The following is an 18086-nucleotide window of genomic DNA, read 5'->3' on the forward strand; positions in this document are numbered from 1 at the left end:
ACACTCGATGGCACTCATCGAGCTGGAAGTCAGGCAAGAACTGCAAACTGGCAAACTGGCAACTCGCAACTGGCAGGCAAGAGTGGCCTGGGAAAAGTCGGAATCGGCGGTCGACCGGCAATTCGAATTGCATTTTAATGCAATTACAAGGACGTCAGTCAGAGCGAGTCCACCCCATGCGGCAGTCCTCAGCTCACCGCCACCCCCGAAGGCCCACTTGACATTGACAATAAACAGTGCCTGGCTGCAGGATCTGACTGCCGCTTTGTTGAAATATGTCCTGCGTCCTTAATTTCACTTTTATTTTTGCCAGAAACCAACAGCCATAGAGCAGGGAGCAGGATGCAGGGCTTAGCAGTCATTGCTGCTGTCGCAGATTAAAAGATATAAATTCATATTCCCCAAGCACCCGGCAGCAGGACCTCGGAGCGCGTGTCCTGGTCCACTCCCTGCCACTCCCATCCCCGAGGATCGATTAGCTTGTTTGCAATTCAATTTGAAGCACAGTACTTGCCGCTCTTCCTGCGTGACTGTGTCATATATCTTTTTTATGAATGGATTGCGTGAATGATGAGCTGGCTTAGCTTTATGGCAGGGCGTTTGATTTGCCTGCCTAACTGTCCGTCCGTTTCCGTGCCAGACAGCCGTGTTCCGGAGTCCCATCGATGCGGGGCGGCAGGTGCAGGACACCATTCAACTAGCAACTATCGGCCGGGCCACTTACAGTAATTAACTGCGAGATGCTGAGCGCCGCTCGTCAGCATCTCAGCCGTGGTTGCGTCCGCGTGTCGGTCCTTCATCCCCGTCGGAATAAGAGGAGTTCAAAAGGAGCGAGAGTCCGCATAAAAACGTGTCTACATCGTTTTTACATCAAGCCGCACAACATTTGTCATAAATGCGCAACGCACTTGGGCTTCTCCGTCCCTCTATCTAATTTATTAGGCCCGGATCTGCATATTCCTCAAGTTGATTTGTATATCTTTAACGCTCTTAACTTTATTAAAAGACGCAGAGTCTTTTTCCCAAATTTCCAGTAAATGCTCTGCCCATGAAATATGATTTTTGGCGCACATCTTGTAATGGTCTCAAGGACTTGTAATCGATTTTTCATCCTCACCAAAATGGTGGCTTCAACCCGTTAAACGACTTCCCTTATCGCCTCCATCCACCCGCAGGCTATGCCTGGAACACATTGATTGATGATAATGATTCAAATTCATAAATAAACGATAACGTCGTTATTATCATAGGCGCTTGATTTCCCATTTCTGAAGGTGTTGTTTTAGGATATTAGGTTTGAATGCCAGCATATAAAATGTAAAATTTTAAAAACTTGTGTACAGTTGCAGTTTTCAATTAAATCATATTTTTACAGTTACGGACAGACGGACAGATGGACAGGATAAATAGATCGACTCGGCTATTGATGTTGATCAGGAATATATATGTATACTTTACAGGGTCGGAACCATCTCCTACTCTCCAAACTTCTGACTAAAATTATAATACCCTACAAGGGTATATTGAATATGGCTGGTTAGAAATCTCTGGCGGAGTTGATAAATATTAACTTATTCAGAAACAAACAAGAAAGAAAGCTAACTTTTTGGCCAGCCAAAGTTTGTATACCCTTGCAGGTAACAATTAAAATATATCATAACTAAGCCAAAAATGCATTAATTTCGATTCGGAAAGCAGCTTTGTGTTAGTTTTTATTAATTTAAAAAAACTGCATACCAAATTTAAAATTTTAAGAAATCAAAATTTTTGGCCATTTTTGCTAATTTTAATGATGTAACCCCTTATCAAATTTCGCAAAAATGGCCAAAAAATCGATTTCTTCCGGACATGTCTAGAAAGATTCCCCTGTTGATGCAGATCAATAATATAAATGGTTTATGGGGCCGGAAATGATTCCTTGACTTAGAAAAATATTATTTTGTATTATAAAATCTGATTTTTTATATTAAAAAACTTCTTAATTTTTTATACCCTTGCAGGGTATTATAATTTCAGTCAGAAGTTTGCAACGCAGTGAAGGAGACGTTTCCGACCCTATAAAGTATATATATTCTTGATCAGCATCAACAGCCGAGTCGATCTAGCCATGTCCGTCTGTCCGTCTGTCCGTCTGTCCACCTGTCCGTTTCTACGCAAACTAGTCCCTCAGTTTAAAAGCTATCTGAATGAAACTTTGCATATAGTCTTCTATATACTCTCACTGCTATATATGTCGGAACGGGCCGGATCGGACGACTATATCATATAGCTGCCATACAAATGTCCGATAAATTTTTAGAAAAAAAATTATAACTTTGCTGTTTTTCAATATATTTGCACCATTTTTTAGATATGGCCATTTTATATTATTTCTAAATTTTGGTAAAAATTTTATGAAAATCGGACGACTATATGATATAGCTGCCATAGGAACGATCGGGAAATTAATAGGAAAAAAATTATAGCTTCGTTGTTTTTCAACGTATTTGTATCTACTCTGAGATATAGGCTTTTTTTATTGTTCTAGAATTTTGGTATAAATTTCATAAAAATCGGACAACTATATCATATAGCTGCCATATAAACCGATCGGTAGATGTATACAAAATGTAAAGCTGGGAATGCAAAACTGTAACTGTCAAACTGTAAACATAATAAGTATAGGTAAAATGTAATGAAATAATATCTGCAAGGGTATACAAACTTCGGCGTGCCGAAGTTAGCTTCCTTTCTTGTTTTAAATTAAAAATATCATAACTCGGCCAAAAGAGCATTAATTTTAAATCGGAAAACTGTTCTGTGCAAGATTTTCTACAGTTAATAAATCTGCATGCTTCATTTAAAAATTTTGAAAATTCAATTTTTTATCAAAATCAAAAATTTTAATGATGTAACCCCTTATAAAATTTTGCAAAAATGGCCAAAAAATAGATTTCTTCCTGAAATATCTAGAAAGATTCCCCTGTTGATGCTGATCAAGAATATATATGGTTTATGGGGTCAGAAACGTCTCCTTCACTGCGTTGCAAACTTCTGACTGCAAGGGTATAAAAAGAAAGGTATCTTGGAAGGCTAAGGTTGTATACCGTTGCAGCTTGCAATTGGATAAGGAAATAAGAAATCAATTCGAAAAACTGTTTTCTGTGCTAGTGATCAACCGAGAGCTGCCCGAGATCTGGGGCTGGAATGGAGGAGGAGGTGTCCTGTGTCGTAAGGAGAGCTCCGAGCACGGAATCGATGACTAAGTCGACATTAAGTACATTTGCATGGAAATCCGAAGGAGCTTCGGTCGCTGTCTTAGAACACAAACTACTAACCGCAGACGAGGTACCAGAAAATCCTCAAATCCGAAAACTTACGTAGAAACAGAGAACTGCTTAAACTTTGAAAATAACGGTTTTCTAGATGTTGGAACCAAGCAGTTCGCAAGCAGTTCGTCGTGTAAAATTATATCCGGGTTTCCCACGTTTTCTAATGTTTTAATCCAGCACTGCTTGCAGTACTTGCACTACTTGCTTATAAGTGTGCCCTAATTTATAGGACATTTAGGCCAAATTTCCATCTGGCCACACTGTAGATACTCAAATCAGCTGCTCAAAAGAAAAAATTGTGCACTCGAATGTTTGTTTGTAAATTATAAAAAAACAAGTGTAATGTCGCAAAGAAAATAGGGGAAAACAAGGGCCAGCATGGAGGTATTTCAGACAGATTCGCACTACATCTTCGTGAAGCGGGACAAGAGCCTGTGGTGGCATCGCAAGACGTCAGAGTTCACAATAAAAGCAGGTAAAAAACCCGATTGCAAAACAATGTAATTAAGTGAATCACTTTGAGTGAGTGCTTTTGTTCAATTAATGTCTAGTCCGAAAATTTTAAACGATTTATTAATTTGAGTCTGAGTCTGTAAAGTTTAACTGGGAAGCGACCATTTGGGGCTCCTTTTGTGGGCGTACTTTGCATCTGATGATGTGTGTATTTCAAGGATTGAATATGGATTGAATGAATAATGCATGATGATTAATCCCGCAAACAAGTTTCCTGTAAGCTCAGCAGTTTCCTCATAAATTCAGTTCCTCGTGAGCAAGGTCACAGTTTCTAACAACTTATCTGGCCACAATTACGCAGTAGGTTTATATTTGTATCTGCAGCTTCAGAGTTTATCTGAATAGGAGTCATGGTTTTTTACTAAATATTATACAGATTGTTTGAAATGCAAGATATTATTTTCTATAAATATGAAATAATATACATAGAACCCCCAACCATGCAACAATCGCCCATATATTCGTTTATCCAAGAACAAAATAGGCTTTTCCCCCTCCTTAAAGTGTTGAGGCTTCAAAAGGAAATTGTCCTTAGTTTATACTATTCCCCATTTAATTGACAACCTGCGGGGCCTATAAATACCGCTAGTAAAGTAAACTAGCAATCAACGAGGACTCCCAACCGCTAATTGCTTGTTTACTGGGGGAGCAATTAAATTATGATCAATTTCCCAGACACGCAACGTGTCGCATTTAAATGGAATCGGACATTCACACTACCTACAGTCACTTTCTTTAATTCCGTGACTCATCTGCGGTGTGACCCCTGACCCCTGTGCGCAGCCCATAAATCTTTGTCCAAGGTCATCGCAGCTGCTCCCGCCCATCAATTTGTGTATTCTGTCCGCAAAATGAAAAGCTATTGTTCCAAGATGACTAAATTTTAAGGGGCCAACACATTATTATCGATTTTACAGCCACCGGAAGCTAGTTATATATTTTTCTAGACTGGCTGAGGTGTTATCTTGCAAGATAAACCTTAAAGTCTCATGAGATAAGGCCAAAAGTCCCTCAGCTGCGCAGTTTAAAGTGTGGAAATCGTGCCGCCGCCGAGCTCTCGTGTGCATCTAAAAGGATTCCCAAGGATGCACGTACAGTAGGTGGCACGTAAAGTGCCATTTCACATTTCTGGTTTTAGCTGGCAGTTGTGGCGGGTGGCGTGGGGCGGTGGTCGGTAATGAGCACACGCAACGCTCTCCAGCTGCAAACATGTAACCAGAAATTACAGACCCGGGCACTAAAAGGCAACCGTAGTTAGTCAGCGGTCAATATTAAGGGTTATTTGCCTGCCAGTGATTGTCTAATTAAGGGGGCGTAATGCTAATCAAATACGAATAATGACCAAGAAGGGTAACGTGTATCTTTTGACTTATAAACAATACAAATAAATTGTAAAAACTATTAACCTATTTCTCCTACTTTCCAGGATGGGACCTGAGCTCCGTGGACGACATCGAATGCATTGGCATTACGCATGGTATTGTGGGCGTAATCTCGCTGCCCAACGTCTACGAGCCCCACTTGGTGGTGGTGAAGGAGGCCACGGCTGTGGGCGTCCTCTATCCACCCCACTTGGTGTACAAGATCAAGTCCATTTGCATACTCAGCGCCGAGGAGCCGGACACCGAGTTGTCCAACTGCACCAAGCACACCAAGTAAGCCCAATCGATAGCCCAATTGTAGTCACTAATAATTAATGAACCACTTCCAAATCAGAAGCAATCAGTCAACGCCCACGCATAGCGCCTCCATCGCAAACAACAACAATGCCAGCGCTTCGTCAGGAGGGGGTGGTGGATCCTCAAAAAGCACAAAACTCTTCGAGGGCATGAACAAGACCTGGGGCGCGGTGAAGAGTGCCGGGAACACCATCAAGAACACCACCCAGCAGGCGGCTAATCTGGCCACCAAGCAGGTCAAGTCCTCGGTGGGTATCCGAGAGCCCAAGCACATCGAACGTCGCATCACAGAGGAGCTCCACAAGATATTCGACGAGACGGACAGCTTCTACTTCAGCTTTGACTGCGATATAACCAACAATCTGCAGCGCCATGTGGCCAAGTTGGAGGAGAACCAGCAGCAGCAGCCGGATGAGAGGTTCTTCTGGAACAAGCACATGATCAGGGACATACTGCAGATGAATGTGAGTAATCATTTTAATAAGAGATGAGATTCAATATTCAAACAACTATTTTGCAGGACAAGACATGGATATTGCCCATCATTCAGGGATTTGTGCAAGTGGAGCCCTGTGTCATTGGCAACGAGTGCTTTACCTTGGCCTTGGTCTCGCGAAGATCGCGCCATAGAGCTGGAACTCGGTACTAAAGCTAGACTTGTCTTTATTTTCACAGATTACAAGAATTTCTTAAATCTTTTACTACAGTTATAAGCGACGTGGCGTGGACGAGAAGGGTAACTGCGCCAACTATGTGGAGACGGAGCAAATACTCTCCTTCCGCCACCACCAGTTGTCCTTCACCCAGGTGCGTGGCTCCGTTCCGATCTACTGGAGCCAGCCGGGCTACAAGTACCGCCCCCCGCCACGTCTCGATCGTGGAGTGGCCGAAACCCAGCAGGCTTTCGAGCTGCACTTCACCAAGGAGCTTGAGATCTACGAGCGCGTTTGCATCGTCAATCTGGTGGAGCAGAGCGGGAAGGAGAAGCTTATTGGCGACACCTATGCCGATCACATAATCAAATACAACAACGAGCTGATTATTTACGTAACCTTCGATTTTCACGACTACTGGTAAGGAGTTTGGCGTACCAAAACCTCTTTCCCATCTAACACACGCTCTTACCACAGTCGTGGCATGCGCTTCGAGAACGTCTCAGCCCTGATAGATGCCGTGGGCCCTGAAGCGGGCGCCATGGGTTTCCACTGGCGAGATCAGCGTGGAATGATTTGCAACCAAAAGTCGGTGTTTCGGGTCAACTGCATGGACTGCCTGGATCGCACCAATGTGGTTCAAACGGCCATTGGCAAGGCTGTGCTTGAGTCGCAACTCGTTAAGTTGGGTCTGTCGCCACCCTACACTCCCATTCCGGAGCAGCTAAAGTCTCCGTTTATGGTTCTGTGGGCCAACAATGGGGACATCATCAGCAGACAGTATGCGGGCACCAATGCCTTGAAGGTAATAAGCCGAAGAACCTCTTAATGAATGGGACTAATAATAAATTTTCTTTAATTTATAGGGAGATTATACCAGAACTGGTGAACGGAAAATCAGCGGCATGATGAAGGACGGCATGAACTCGGCCAATCGGTTCGTTGAGTTATATATATCTTGTTTGTTTCATTACCATTACCATTATCTTAATTGACCTACTTATCCAATTTCGAATTAATCCCCAATTAAGCATTTTTGTGTGTCCCATTTGACTCAGCAGCCCGTTTTTGTAATCAATCAAGTCCCAAAAACCCAAAATACCCCAGATATCTCATCGTTTTTGGCTCACTTATATTCGTATATTTCTCTACTAATAATGCATGGCCTTCTTCCATTTGTAAACCCTCTAATCAAAGCTGGTCTAACACAAAATCAGTTCCATTTTTTAAATACTCTTTATTCCGGATGCACTTGACCGTTGCCTAATTCCCTGCCGAACTTCTTCGTAGCTTTTTCATACAAAACTTTGCCGACTCGTTTCGCCAGTGCATCATCGATCTGATGCAGGGCCACTTGCTGACGGCAGATGAGCTGCACGAGGACGAGGTCCTGAACACCATCCTGCAGATCCTCACACCCGAGACACGGCCACCGATGCGTGGCTACTATAATCCCGGTGTGTTCGGGCCAGAGCTCCAGCTGCTCGAGTCCATCGTCACGACCAGGTGCGCAGTGCAAAGGCCGAGGCGATCCGCAGATGATGACAAAGTCAGACAGTTACTCTTTTTAGTTGCTCCGATTGTTGCCTACCCTTTGGTTCTTATTTTGCCCCAGGTACCCTCTTTTCATGCTCAAGTCTTATTTCCATCATTCGCACATCTGCTTATTTGAGAAGCGAACTCCGGGCTCGCCACTAACAAAGTCCCTCAACTTTCAGTTATTATTTGGCGCGCTTCAAGGACTCTTATCGCCAGGCCACCATTGACCTTATGCTGGGCAACCAGGTCTCCTCTGAGTCCCTCAGTGCTCTGGGCGGCCAGGCGGGAACGGATGAGAGCGATGCCACGGAGAATGCTGAACATGCCAAGTTGCTGGTGGAGGACTGCCGTCGTCTGCTGCTGGGATCCGCTCAGTATCCGGTCGGCGCTTGGGGACTCATCGATGCTGACCCCAGGTAAGTTGCCCAGGATCTGGGATATTCTTTCTAGTTTTAATTTAAAACACACTACTCTCCAGTTCCGGTGATGCCAACGAAACCGAGGTGGACTCCATACTGCTGCTGACCGACGACTGCTACATCGTGGCCGAGTACGACTCGCACCTGGATAAGATTGTCCGCTTCGAGAAGGTGCAACTGCCGCAGGTGCGCCTCATCGAACTGGGCATGTACCAGCAGACCAAGATGTTCCAGGGCCCAGCCACCGCGCATCTCTGTCTGCGCCTCAACTACAGGGTCGAGGATCAGGAGGGCTACTTCCACATGTTCCGCTCGGCCAACTTGCGCTTCTTCAACAACATGGCCTACGTGATCAAGACGCAGGAGGAGCTGGCCGAGTCTCTGACCTCCATTGTGGAGATGTTCCGCATTGCCCTGGACAATGCTGGGAATACTGACGTCCGATACGTGACTGGCGGGGTGCTGCAGCGCAGGAAGAGCAAGGTGCCGCTGCTGGATGTGCCCAAGGGCATGCCGCGCAACCTCTCCGAATCTCAGTTGGTGCAGTTCAGCTCCAAGGCCCTGTCGAATGTGGCGGGCCAGTTCTCGAAGCTGGGCCAGACCTTCAAGAAGCCAAGCTCGAGTTCCACCCAGCAGCAGCAGCAGCAGGCACATCCCAGCAACCTGGCAGCCACCATAAATCCGCAAGTGATGCGTCAGACTGGTGGCAGCGAAATCGGGATCGATGCTGGCCAGGAGGCGGAAAAGGCCGTCTTCACGCTGGGCCACAAGCAACGCAACTCGAATAGCGCCAGCAGCTCCGACACCGACGAGCACGACAACAGCTTGTACGAGCCCGAGGTGGACTCCGATGTGGAAATAGCGCTGGACAACAAGTCGAACTACAACGAGAACGCCTTCCTGCCGTCGGTGGGCATTGTCATGGGCAGCCAGAAGGAGGAGCAGTCGCCCAGCTCCTCGGACGAGATACGGCAGTTGGAGCAAAAGGACAGCATGTGCAAGACGGCCGAGGATGTGCTAACGATTTCCATTACCTCAGTGACGGATCACGTGGGTCTGCCGACGGGTCTGTTGGAAAATGCACCGACCCTGCGGCCGATCACGCCCAATCCCCAGATCTGCGTGCAGGCTCAGGAGGCCTACGAGGCTGAGGAGGAAGAGGGAGTCAAGTCCCTGTCCAGGTCGGTATTCTACAAGTGATCTTTGGTTGTAGATAATCCGTATTTTCTACGATTTAAGCTTTGTTTTCTCAGTCTTATTCGTTCTTATTAGCCGATCTATTTGTTTGTAGAGTTTGTAAATGTGTTTTAACCCTTTCGCGGTGAAAGAAAGTATTATTACGCTTCAGTTATCCCTTATGTGTGTTCTCAACTTTACGAAATACCTAAGATTAGCATGTATTACTGTACAAATAACGAGAAATACCTGTGCCTGCTATACACACCACATACACTCGGCCTGTTTTTGGCTCAAAATAAATCCATTAAGTAGAAATCTCTGGCCGTGTTTTTGAATCTTAATGCGTTTTCAGTGGCCTGGGCGCTGATCTCAGCCTGCCTTTGGGCCTGCCCACCCAGCCGGAGGCCAATAAGCTGAAGCAGCTCACCAGTCCGCTCTCCAAGCTGGCCAAGAACATTGGCCTCAACCTGGACCCGCGCAAGATAGCCACCAAGGTGAGCTTTGAGAGTAAAATATGATGTATTTTAATGCTAATATCTACTTATACTTATTTTCAGACCGGAGTCCTCTCCCCCACCAGTCTCTCCGGCGAAAATACCCCGCCCGAGCGCGGTCCCAGTTCCCGGGATCACCTGCTGGAACTGTGGGAGGCGGAAAAGTGCAAGACCAAGTTGATAGCCCTATAAGCAATACTCCTTAACACTTATTATAAAAATTAGCGCAAGTGATATATTTATTTATTACCAAAATGGGAACGAAGCTGAACAAACACTTCCATTAATGTCACATTAGGAAAAACAAAACCAAAATATATACAAAATGGTATTAGAGGTTCTTACAATGTAGATGTTATATACGCCGTATTTTGTGATTGTTATAGCACCGAGTTTTAGGGAGTTGAAACATTATTGTGTAACTTGAAAGTAGTTGTATATTTATTCAGCCTTTTGCTATATCCCAGTGGATCAAAACAAGAGTATCTATAGTTTGAGATTGAAAAACGAAGAAAAAACTAGCCTTTGCGAGCCTTTGATGATATCTTTGGGGATAAAATTGGAATATATTTATAGAAAAATAGTGGAAAACGGGCATACAAATTAAGGAAAAAATATAAAAACTAGAAAAGAAGCTAACTTTGGGACGCCGAAGTTTGTATACCCTTTCAGTTTTAAAGTGTGTATTTTTTTAACAATGCAAACCAATTTTTCCTTCCAACATGGCTAGAAAAACGCGCCTGTTAATGCTGATCAGAAATATTTATGATTTATAGATTCAGAATGGACTGCTTCAAGGCCTTTCAAACTGCAGACTAAAATTACAATGCCCTGCAAGGTTATACAAACCGAAAATACATGCATTTCAATAGCTTTTTGTTCCCTAAACGCTTACTTCTGAATCGATTTCCGCAGATTTATGAGGACTCCCGTTAACGCTCGCTCGTTATATTCAACTTTAGTCATTTGGTCCACTGGGATAATTGGGCTCACAGTGAAGCTTCAGCAAGTATTGATATTCAGTAGAGTTAAATTCGGCACTTTGCTTATGAAAGAAACTAATTATACGTACATCGGGCTGGCGAACTGCAGCATCCACAACAACACAAGACTTGGACACATGCCACATTCAAACAAAACAAAAGAAACTAAAAAAATATATCGTAACCAGTCATATTTGGCAAACGAATAACGGATGGATACTCTTATCGCTTTCGGAAATGTCAACGAATATTAGGTGGATTGAGTCTATACACAAACATTTTAGCTTGGGGAATCGTTGTATGCCCTCCGTAGTGTGTTTGTAAATAGCGGAATATTTAATGAGTAAACAATACAATTAACTAGAACTATGTATGCGCCACCGATTATATGAAATATAATATATATAAATGTGTTTAAATGCTTAAAATGTGATTTGTATCAAGTAACTACTGCGGACTGCATCCAATAATTTGTGAAGCATCCCATCAAAGCCCAACATGTCAGTGTCAAGTGGTGTCCCGTTGCTAGATGCGGCCTGTTTACATAAGCGATAAACGAGGAAGCAAAAAATGGCAGACCAACCACCAACCCTGTGCCAAGTGGAAATCAAAAATCCATTAAAACACCACGGAAACGGACCCGGGGCCCTGTAATGCTGTCAATCAGCTTACACATACACAAGTGTCTCTATATTGATATTGGACTTTATTTATGCGAACTTTGGACCAACCAACGGAACTCCTGAACTTTCGACCAGCCAGCTGATAAGGGCCACACGACGATGGTCCTGTCCCGGACCCTGCTCCTGCTCCTCGTCCAGGCTTCCAATATCATGCTAATGTGTACGCACAGTTGCATCAATTGTTTTTCAATCAAAGTGCCATCAATCTTATTGGCTGTTTGTTTAATTAACGTACGCATTGTCTACCTATGGGAACGGAGAGGGGTTGAGGCGGGGCAGGACCTAGTGTGGGAGTGGGAGGATACGTAAGGATATTTCATGCCAATCCATTTGACCCCCGAGTCACGCCTGATTGCCACGCACCAAGGATGCACTGCCTCCCTCTCGAATATCCCTGGCATTTTTCTTTCGCATTTCACTTCTTAACTTTGTCCATGTCTTTTGCGTCCATTAAGTGTGTCTGTGCTAAGACTTGGAAATTGTCTTTTGAATGTTTCAATTACACGCCTTCTTAAGCACAGCTTCCCTTTCAAATTGAACCAACGCCACCAGACTCCCATCGTCCTTCGCCCTTCGTCCCCTCGTCCGGCTTCCATGGTCGGATGGGCGGACTTCAGACGGACGGAGACTGATCTGGGTTGGCTTTTCCATTCCCATCCTCCGGTATTCGTTTCGGTTTGCTTCGGTTTTTATGCGCCAATAAAGTGAAATGCAGAGATAGTCGGAGGATTTACTGCCTTCGGAGTAGGCAACATGGTATATGTATATGGTGTGCATGTGTGGTCCCTGCTAGCTCTCATCCCCCGGCCAATTTCGTTAAACACTTTTGCCTTAAACCATTAATTTCCTATATGTTCGACTTGTACGTGCTGCCGGCACTCCCGGCAGCCATCCCGAAGCCCCATGGAAAGTTAATTTTATTGCTAAAAGCGGGTTAAGTGCTCGGTGCACAGCTGAGTGCCTCTATTCTGTGGCCCGGTTGCTGTTGGGTGCTCCCTGATAGAAATCAAATTTGCTTTATGGTATGTATGCTAATTTGGTGTCTGGCTGGTGTCCGCCCAGTGCGATTCGGGGCCAGACTCTGGTCGATGGCTTGGATCCACGCTGCACTTGATGGGCTTTTAATTTCGGGTTGAGCCTGACGGCGAGATAGGAACTTATTATATTATTCATTTGGAAGTTACTGCGGACAAAATGAATGACAAAGATTTCCAATAGAAGTTCTGTACTCTACATTTTAAGTTAAAAAAAATAATAAAAGCCCGCAGATATCCTAGAAACCGAACACACTTTAGTGACACCTTAAAAAAATTTATGTGGGAGTACTCCACCGGACGATTTGGGCACGCTTTTGGACACTTTCCGTATGTTATGGAATTTTGCTTTGTCCATTGTCATTTTACCTAACTCTATGACAGCTCAAAAATATTGACATTTCAATCATTACTTATACTTTAAAAAGCATATCCTAACTTTACATTTTGGAGAGTTTTCTCCCTCCATAAAAATGGCTCGCGCTTGCCAGTGCCTTAAACCTCACTTGCCGGAGATAAACTTCCATGACTGGATCATCAGCTGCGAGAAGTCGCACATCCTGCATAGCGTCTGTAAGCTGGGAAATGACCAGAACTGCTCCAGGCAGGACCCCAACCGCTGTGATCTCTGCCTATATCGACTCACGCTGGAGCTGCCCCGCCTGCCCGACATGGTTTTCTTCAAGAACAAGTTGGTTTTGCAACACAAGGATGGCGCCCTGATCGAATTTAAGCCCATGGACTCACTGGCCGTGGTCTCCAACGGGAAGCAGCCGCTGGAGATGGCCAGTGCCCATCTCGAGCAGTCTGTGGAGGAGAAGTTCAAGCCCTTTGATTGGACTTTTACTTCCACCTATCAGGGCTCCATGAACAAAAAGGTGCGCGTTGAGAGCACAGATCAGGCACTCGAGAAGTTCAAACTCATGCAGCGCGAACCCATAGTCTTCCACCACGATATCACCCTGTTCGAGGATGAACTGAATGACCGCGGCATATCCAAGATGAGTGTGCGCATCCGCGTTATGCCCTCTGGATTCTTCATACTGCTGCGCCACTTCCTTCGAGTGGATCGGGAACTCATCTGCTTGCATGATACTCGATTCCACCACCAAGTAGGGAATGACTTTATCCTGAAGGAGTACAGTCATAGAGAGGCGCACTGCTCTGAGCTTCAGAGCTCTGTGGCCTTTTGGACCAAGCCGGATGAGATGCAGGAGTACCTGCCTTTGAAGTCTAAGGAGTTATACAAGTTATACTTTTAGTAGTTTTTTTCTATTTATATTTGTTTGCTATTATACAGATGCATTTGTTTAATTATAATTAAATATTCAAACATTCGCGATATTTCTACCGGCAAATAACACTTCAAATTATTATTTTTCAAAAATATATTCAAAGCTTATTTGAAATTCAAAATGTGAGTAGTGAAAATATTGATGATAACTATTTTTATTTGAAAAAAAGTCTAGCAAATCTTTATATATATTTTACTAAAACAAAACCCCACATATTTTTACGTCAAATATCAGAGCCTTTGAATTTCAACAAACCAGAAAGTTCAGTACACATTGGTACTCCCAACGATACAAAGCTGTGAACTGTTGGTCTTAGAAAAGTGAGAATTCCAAAATTAAACTAAATTGCGGTGTTTGTTTCATTAATTTATTGTTGTGCTGGAAGCTAATCCCCCGTACTTAATAGCTGCGTGGTCATGTCTTCTCCAAGTTCAAGAAAAATGAGGGACCCTTTCAACGAGTATTGCTTGCCACCGTTGAATGGTATCGTCCGGGCCCCGATAATTCCGCCATCGAATCGTCCTGGTCGGAGGACCAACGTGCTGGATGAAATAAAGATCGTGGTTAATGCGCTCGTGCGGAACCCCTGCTCTCTACACTTCCGGAAACCCTTGGGCACCAACCCCATGGACTTGCCCAACTATCACATGCTGATCAAGCGGCCGATGGACTTGAGTACGATCCTGCGGCGCCTGAACAACAACTATTATTGGCAGGGGAAGGAGGCCATCGAGGACATCAAGTTAATTTTCGAAAACTGCAGGCAGTTCCACCAAGAGGGATCCAAGATCTACGAGGCGGGCGAGGAGTTGAAGAGCGTCTTCTATAGATACGTGTCCTCCATCGATATGACCAGGGAGAAGGAGGTGAAGGTGAATGCTAGAGGAAGGCGTCCTATCTTCCGCCGTCGCCGAGCCTACCGCAGTGCATCGTGCCCCCCGGCTTAATCTTCCCTTCCTGATCTCCGACCTATACTATATAATCCTCAGTAGCTACCATTGGAATATTTTTTGAAAAGCTGGTTTTTAAATTTCTAAGAGGTTTTTTGGACTTTCGAGTAGAAGCACTGTTCACCCACTTAAATTTTGGGGAGAATTTAAATCATTTTTGTAAGATCTTATGATAGACATAAAACTGGGAACCAAATATACAGTTGTTACCACACGACAGCAGATTTTACCCCTAATTATAATGGCCTCTAATGGCTCCTTGACTCAAATTAATTGCTATGGTGGCACCTTGAACATCGGCGAGCTGTTAAGCCGATTAAAATAAACGCTTGCCATTTTCACACCGAAATATATTTATATGTATATACAAAATTTATGGAGCTGCCGGAATGGTAATGCGAATAAATCAATCGAAATAGCCGCAAAATCAAATGATGCATAAATAAAATCCAAAGCCACTCGGTGTTCCAAACAATATTTGCAGATGCGAATCACCTCGAGGTCAGAGAGTGCACGCATATGCCCGGTGTCCGGGGTGTCCGGGGGTAATATGACCTATGACCAGCCAGCAACCGCCATGACACTTGAAAGCAAATTAAATAGAAAATTGAGTTTTTGCGAAAGTCATCCCAGAAATGGTTGTGAAATTTTATACATAATTGAATTTTTGGTCAAGCAGCAGCAGCAGCACACGTAGCACACACACCGAAAATCTCTGCATACAATTACCTAAAACCCGGACTACACATGGACAGCTGAGGTCAGAGGTCAGCGGGCGAGGCGGGGCGAGGCGGGGCGGGGCGGGGCGTGGCGTGGCCTGTGGCTATTGCACCACACGCCAAACAATCGGCAACCGAATGTCATCTTCAATTTCAAATTCAATTATAAAACAAATTGGTTTGAGAGCAAATAAGCAGTCGCACACAGAGTGCGAGAGAGATAAACTCAGCAAGGACTCGCTCGTCCTCCTGGCGACATCAAACGGCAAATCCATTCATCCACTTTGCAATTGTGCCCGGTGAAATAAATGTAATGAAATGTTAACAAATGACAACAGGCTGGCAAACACACAAGTAACAAAAACCGCAAGGGTGGCTGCTCCAGCTTCGACTCCTGCCGAAGGACTCTTCTGCCCTTCTTCGGCCCAGCACCCGGACAACGTATCGAATTAGTTTGATGAGATTTATTGGCTCAAGTCCCACTTGACCGGCGGCTAGACAATTATGGATTAGTGCCATTTGTTCGGGCATCGCCGGGACTTGATATTCCTCCACATGGTCGCCACAGCCAGCCAACGATGATTATGCGGCATAATGTGGCACCGATTTTCAACGCCTTTGATTGCGGCATCGCCATTATCTAAAAGGCATCCGATTACCTCCATGTCTACACCCAACACCCAATTCCTTTCGATGCCAACTTCCCCCCCACAATGGCGAGCCGTGTCCTTGGCCAACCCACGCACGTCATCGCCAGGAACGGCCCATGTCACTGGTCCTTGGGGGAAATTTGTCAGAGCATCAGCGGCGTTAAGGTGCCAATTAAGGGCTTTTTAGTATCAATTACAAAATCGCACGTTTCCACACCTTTATCAATGTTCCTGTGTGTGTGTGTGGGCGTTATCCTTGGGGTCCTTCGATGGGGAGATGCTCGAATTACGTTAACGCCACTGACATGCTGGTCAGCATGCGGATGAACGTGGATCTGCCGCCCAACTCCTTTGCCTCCTCTGCGAAATTGTTTTGTGGCATTGTTTTTATCGTCCTGTTTGCCGGTTCACTCTTCGTTTTTCCTCTTTTTTTTTACAGCTCCCAGTTTCTCCTTGTCACTCGGTCTTTGACAGCGTGATTTCGCCAGTGATTTATTGTCCTGTCGGTGGTAAATTGGGTTTGTCATTAAAGTTGGCAATGGCATAATCGAGTGATTTCCAACTCTATGGCCATGGGAATGCTATATCCGATCAGGGGATTGATTTTACTTTTGTTCCGGGAGCGAGCAAGGATATCGATAAGGACAACTAGGAAATATTGCAACTTAGAATTTTTACTTATGAGATATATAGATTAAGATTTTCTGAATCATAAAATCATGCTCTTCTCCTCCTTCCTCCTCAGAAATTTTCCCACATATCGTCTTTAGTCACACTTTCACACATGTGTCTCTCTGTGGCTTGATCCGCTCCAGAGTCAGCCTCCGATTGGACCCAACTCTGAGCACTCGACTCCAGGTGGCACTTTCAACGCGTCACATCATCCAAGCCGGCAGCTAGTCATAGTTGGGTGTAATCCACACCCGAATCGCCTGGCAGCGTGTCTAAGTTACACCCAATTTCGACTCGTATTACAAATTAAAATGTGCCGCAACCCACACACTTTTCCCGGAGACCCATTTCCCATTTCCACATTTCCATGGCCGAATGGGAGGGGCGGGGACGGAGTGACAGCGTTTTAAACTGATTAGCTCCTTTCTCCTCCTGCGGCTGCCACGGGTCAATGAGATGCTAAGCATATCCCTAAAGCATGACAGCCACTGAAAGGGTGCAGCCTTCAAAGATTGTTTAATTTTTAAGCAGCCGAAAGAGAGAGAGCTCCTGAGTGGGATGGGATGGGATGCCCGCCTTGTGGCTTTGTCGTTTCGGAGAACGGGGATGGATTTGATGGATTTTTTCTGCGCTCAGCCTCAGTGAGCATATCCTGGCGGCTATTGATTTATTTGCCTCCGATTCCGAAATAGTAGTTTTTTAAACTCTAGAAAACTGTCATCGGGGCCGCGGCCGAGGCTGTCGGTCCTATGATTAATCGCTGGTAATTATGTTGATTAATTGCCTTATTAGAAGCGTTTGGCTCAAGGCGTGAGAAACCGAAATCCGGCCGCTGCCATGGATCATAATTCTTGCGATGATAATTCCGGGGAACGTGCTGAGATTTTCGGGGGCAGTGTTTTAAAATAGAACATAGCTTCGTGCCCATCTTGTGCAGTTAGCATCAGCATCAGACCAGGGCGGGTCCCCTCTTTAATTACCAGAAAAACCATTTGGCGCAAATGTTTTTCTTTGTTTCGCCCAACCGCCGGGCAAACAGGAAAGCCACCAGCTCCTGTTCCTGTTCCTGTTCCTGCTCCTTTTTCAGCCCGTGCTCCTGCTCCTGGTCAAGCAATAATATTTCATTACACGCTGCGCTTTTCAGCTTCCCTTTCGACGGGGCACTTAAAATTAAGCGTGCCCAAATCCCCAAAGACCACAAGCCCAACATAAACAAACTAACCGAATGAATGCAGCTCCTTCCCCAAGGAATTGGCCAGGAGCGGCGGAAAGGAGCGGGCCGCCGCAATCATAAAAATAATAACCACATTATT

The 18086-nt window shown here is 44.9% G+C and overlaps 2 protein-coding genes and 1 long non-coding RNA gene across 7 annotated transcripts; 2 read left to right on the forward strand and 1 right to left on the reverse strand.

Moving 5' to 3' along the window:
* The first annotated feature begins 3567 nt into the window (after positions 1-3567).
* On the forward strand, positions 3568-11133 carry sp3 (phosphatidylinositide phosphatase spermathreecae). Of its 4 annotated transcripts, XM_017180370.3 has the most exons (12): positions 3569-3786; positions 5251-5479; positions 5541-5967; positions 6024-6145; positions 6211-6576; positions 6634-6961; positions 7023-7093; positions 7447-7662; positions 7875-8111; positions 8174-9295; positions 9646-9787; positions 9851-11133. In XM_017180370.3, exons 1-12 carry the CDS (start codon positions 3690-3692, stop codon positions 9977-9979), a joined length of 3486 nt encoding a protein of 1161 aa, XP_017035859.1. In that variant the 5' UTR covers positions 3569-3689; the 3' UTR covers positions 9980-11133. The 4 variants fall into 4 exon arrangements, with proteins under 4 accessions (XP_017035862.1, XP_017035859.1, XP_017035861.1 ...); XM_017180372.3 differs by lacking the exon at positions 7447-7662 and having other exon boundaries at positions 3570-3786; positions 9851-11131; XM_070286648.1 differs by lacking the exons at positions 7447-7662; positions 9646-9787; positions 9851-11133 and adding an exon at positions 9534-9628 and having other exon boundaries at positions 3570-3786; positions 8174-9299.
* Positions 11134-11457: 324 nt separating this feature from the next.
* LOC138928826 (uncharacterized) lies at positions 11458-12866 on the reverse strand. The gene is made up of 2 exons (XR_011445230.1): positions 12753-12866; positions 11458-12591 (listed from the first exon to the last, which is right to left on the reverse strand). It is a non-coding gene; the product is annotated as an uncharacterized lncRNA (long non-coding RNA).
* On the forward strand, positions 12839-14946 carry LOC108084093 (TIP41-like protein). 2 transcript variants are annotated; one of them, XM_017180119.3, is made up of 2 exons: positions 12839-14102; positions 14168-14946. In XM_017180119.3, the coding sequence occupies exon 1, from the start codon at positions 12961-12963 to the stop codon at positions 13747-13749; it is 789 nt and encodes a 262-aa protein (XP_017035608.2). In that variant the 5' UTR covers positions 12839-12960; the 3' UTR covers positions 13750-14102; positions 14168-14946. The 2 variants fall into 2 exon arrangements, with proteins under 2 accessions (XP_017035608.2, XP_017035607.2); XM_017180118.3 differs by having other exon boundaries at positions 14189-14946.
* The last annotated feature ends 3140 nt before the right edge of the window (positions 14947-18086 follow it).

The sequence above is a fragment of the Drosophila kikkawai genome, chromosome 3R, assembly GCF_030179895.1.
Source record: "Drosophila kikkawai strain 14028-0561.14 chromosome 3R, DkikHiC1v2, whole genome shotgun sequence".
Taxonomy (NCBI): Eukaryota; Metazoa; Arthropoda; class Insecta; order Diptera; family Drosophilidae; genus Drosophila; species Drosophila kikkawai.

Excerpts from the sequence above, each read along its gene's own strand:
- sp3 (XM_017180370.3), top strand. The coding sequence starts at position 3,690 with ATGGAGGTATTTCAGACAGATTCGCACTACATCTTCGTGAAGCGGGAC. Across the intron at positions 7,094-7,446 it reads GGCATGAACTCGGCCAATCG|CTTTTTCATACAAAACTTTG; the intron begins GTTCGTTGAGTT and ends ACTTCTTCGTAG. Across the intron at positions 8,112-8,173 it reads CTCATCGATGCTGACCCCAG|TTCCGGTGATGCCAACGAAA; the intron begins GTAAGTTGCCCA and ends ACTACTCTCCAG.
- LOC108084093 (XM_017180119.3), top strand. The coding sequence starts at position 12,961 with ATGGCTCGCGCTTGCCAGTGCCTTAAACCTCACTTGCCGGAGATAAAC.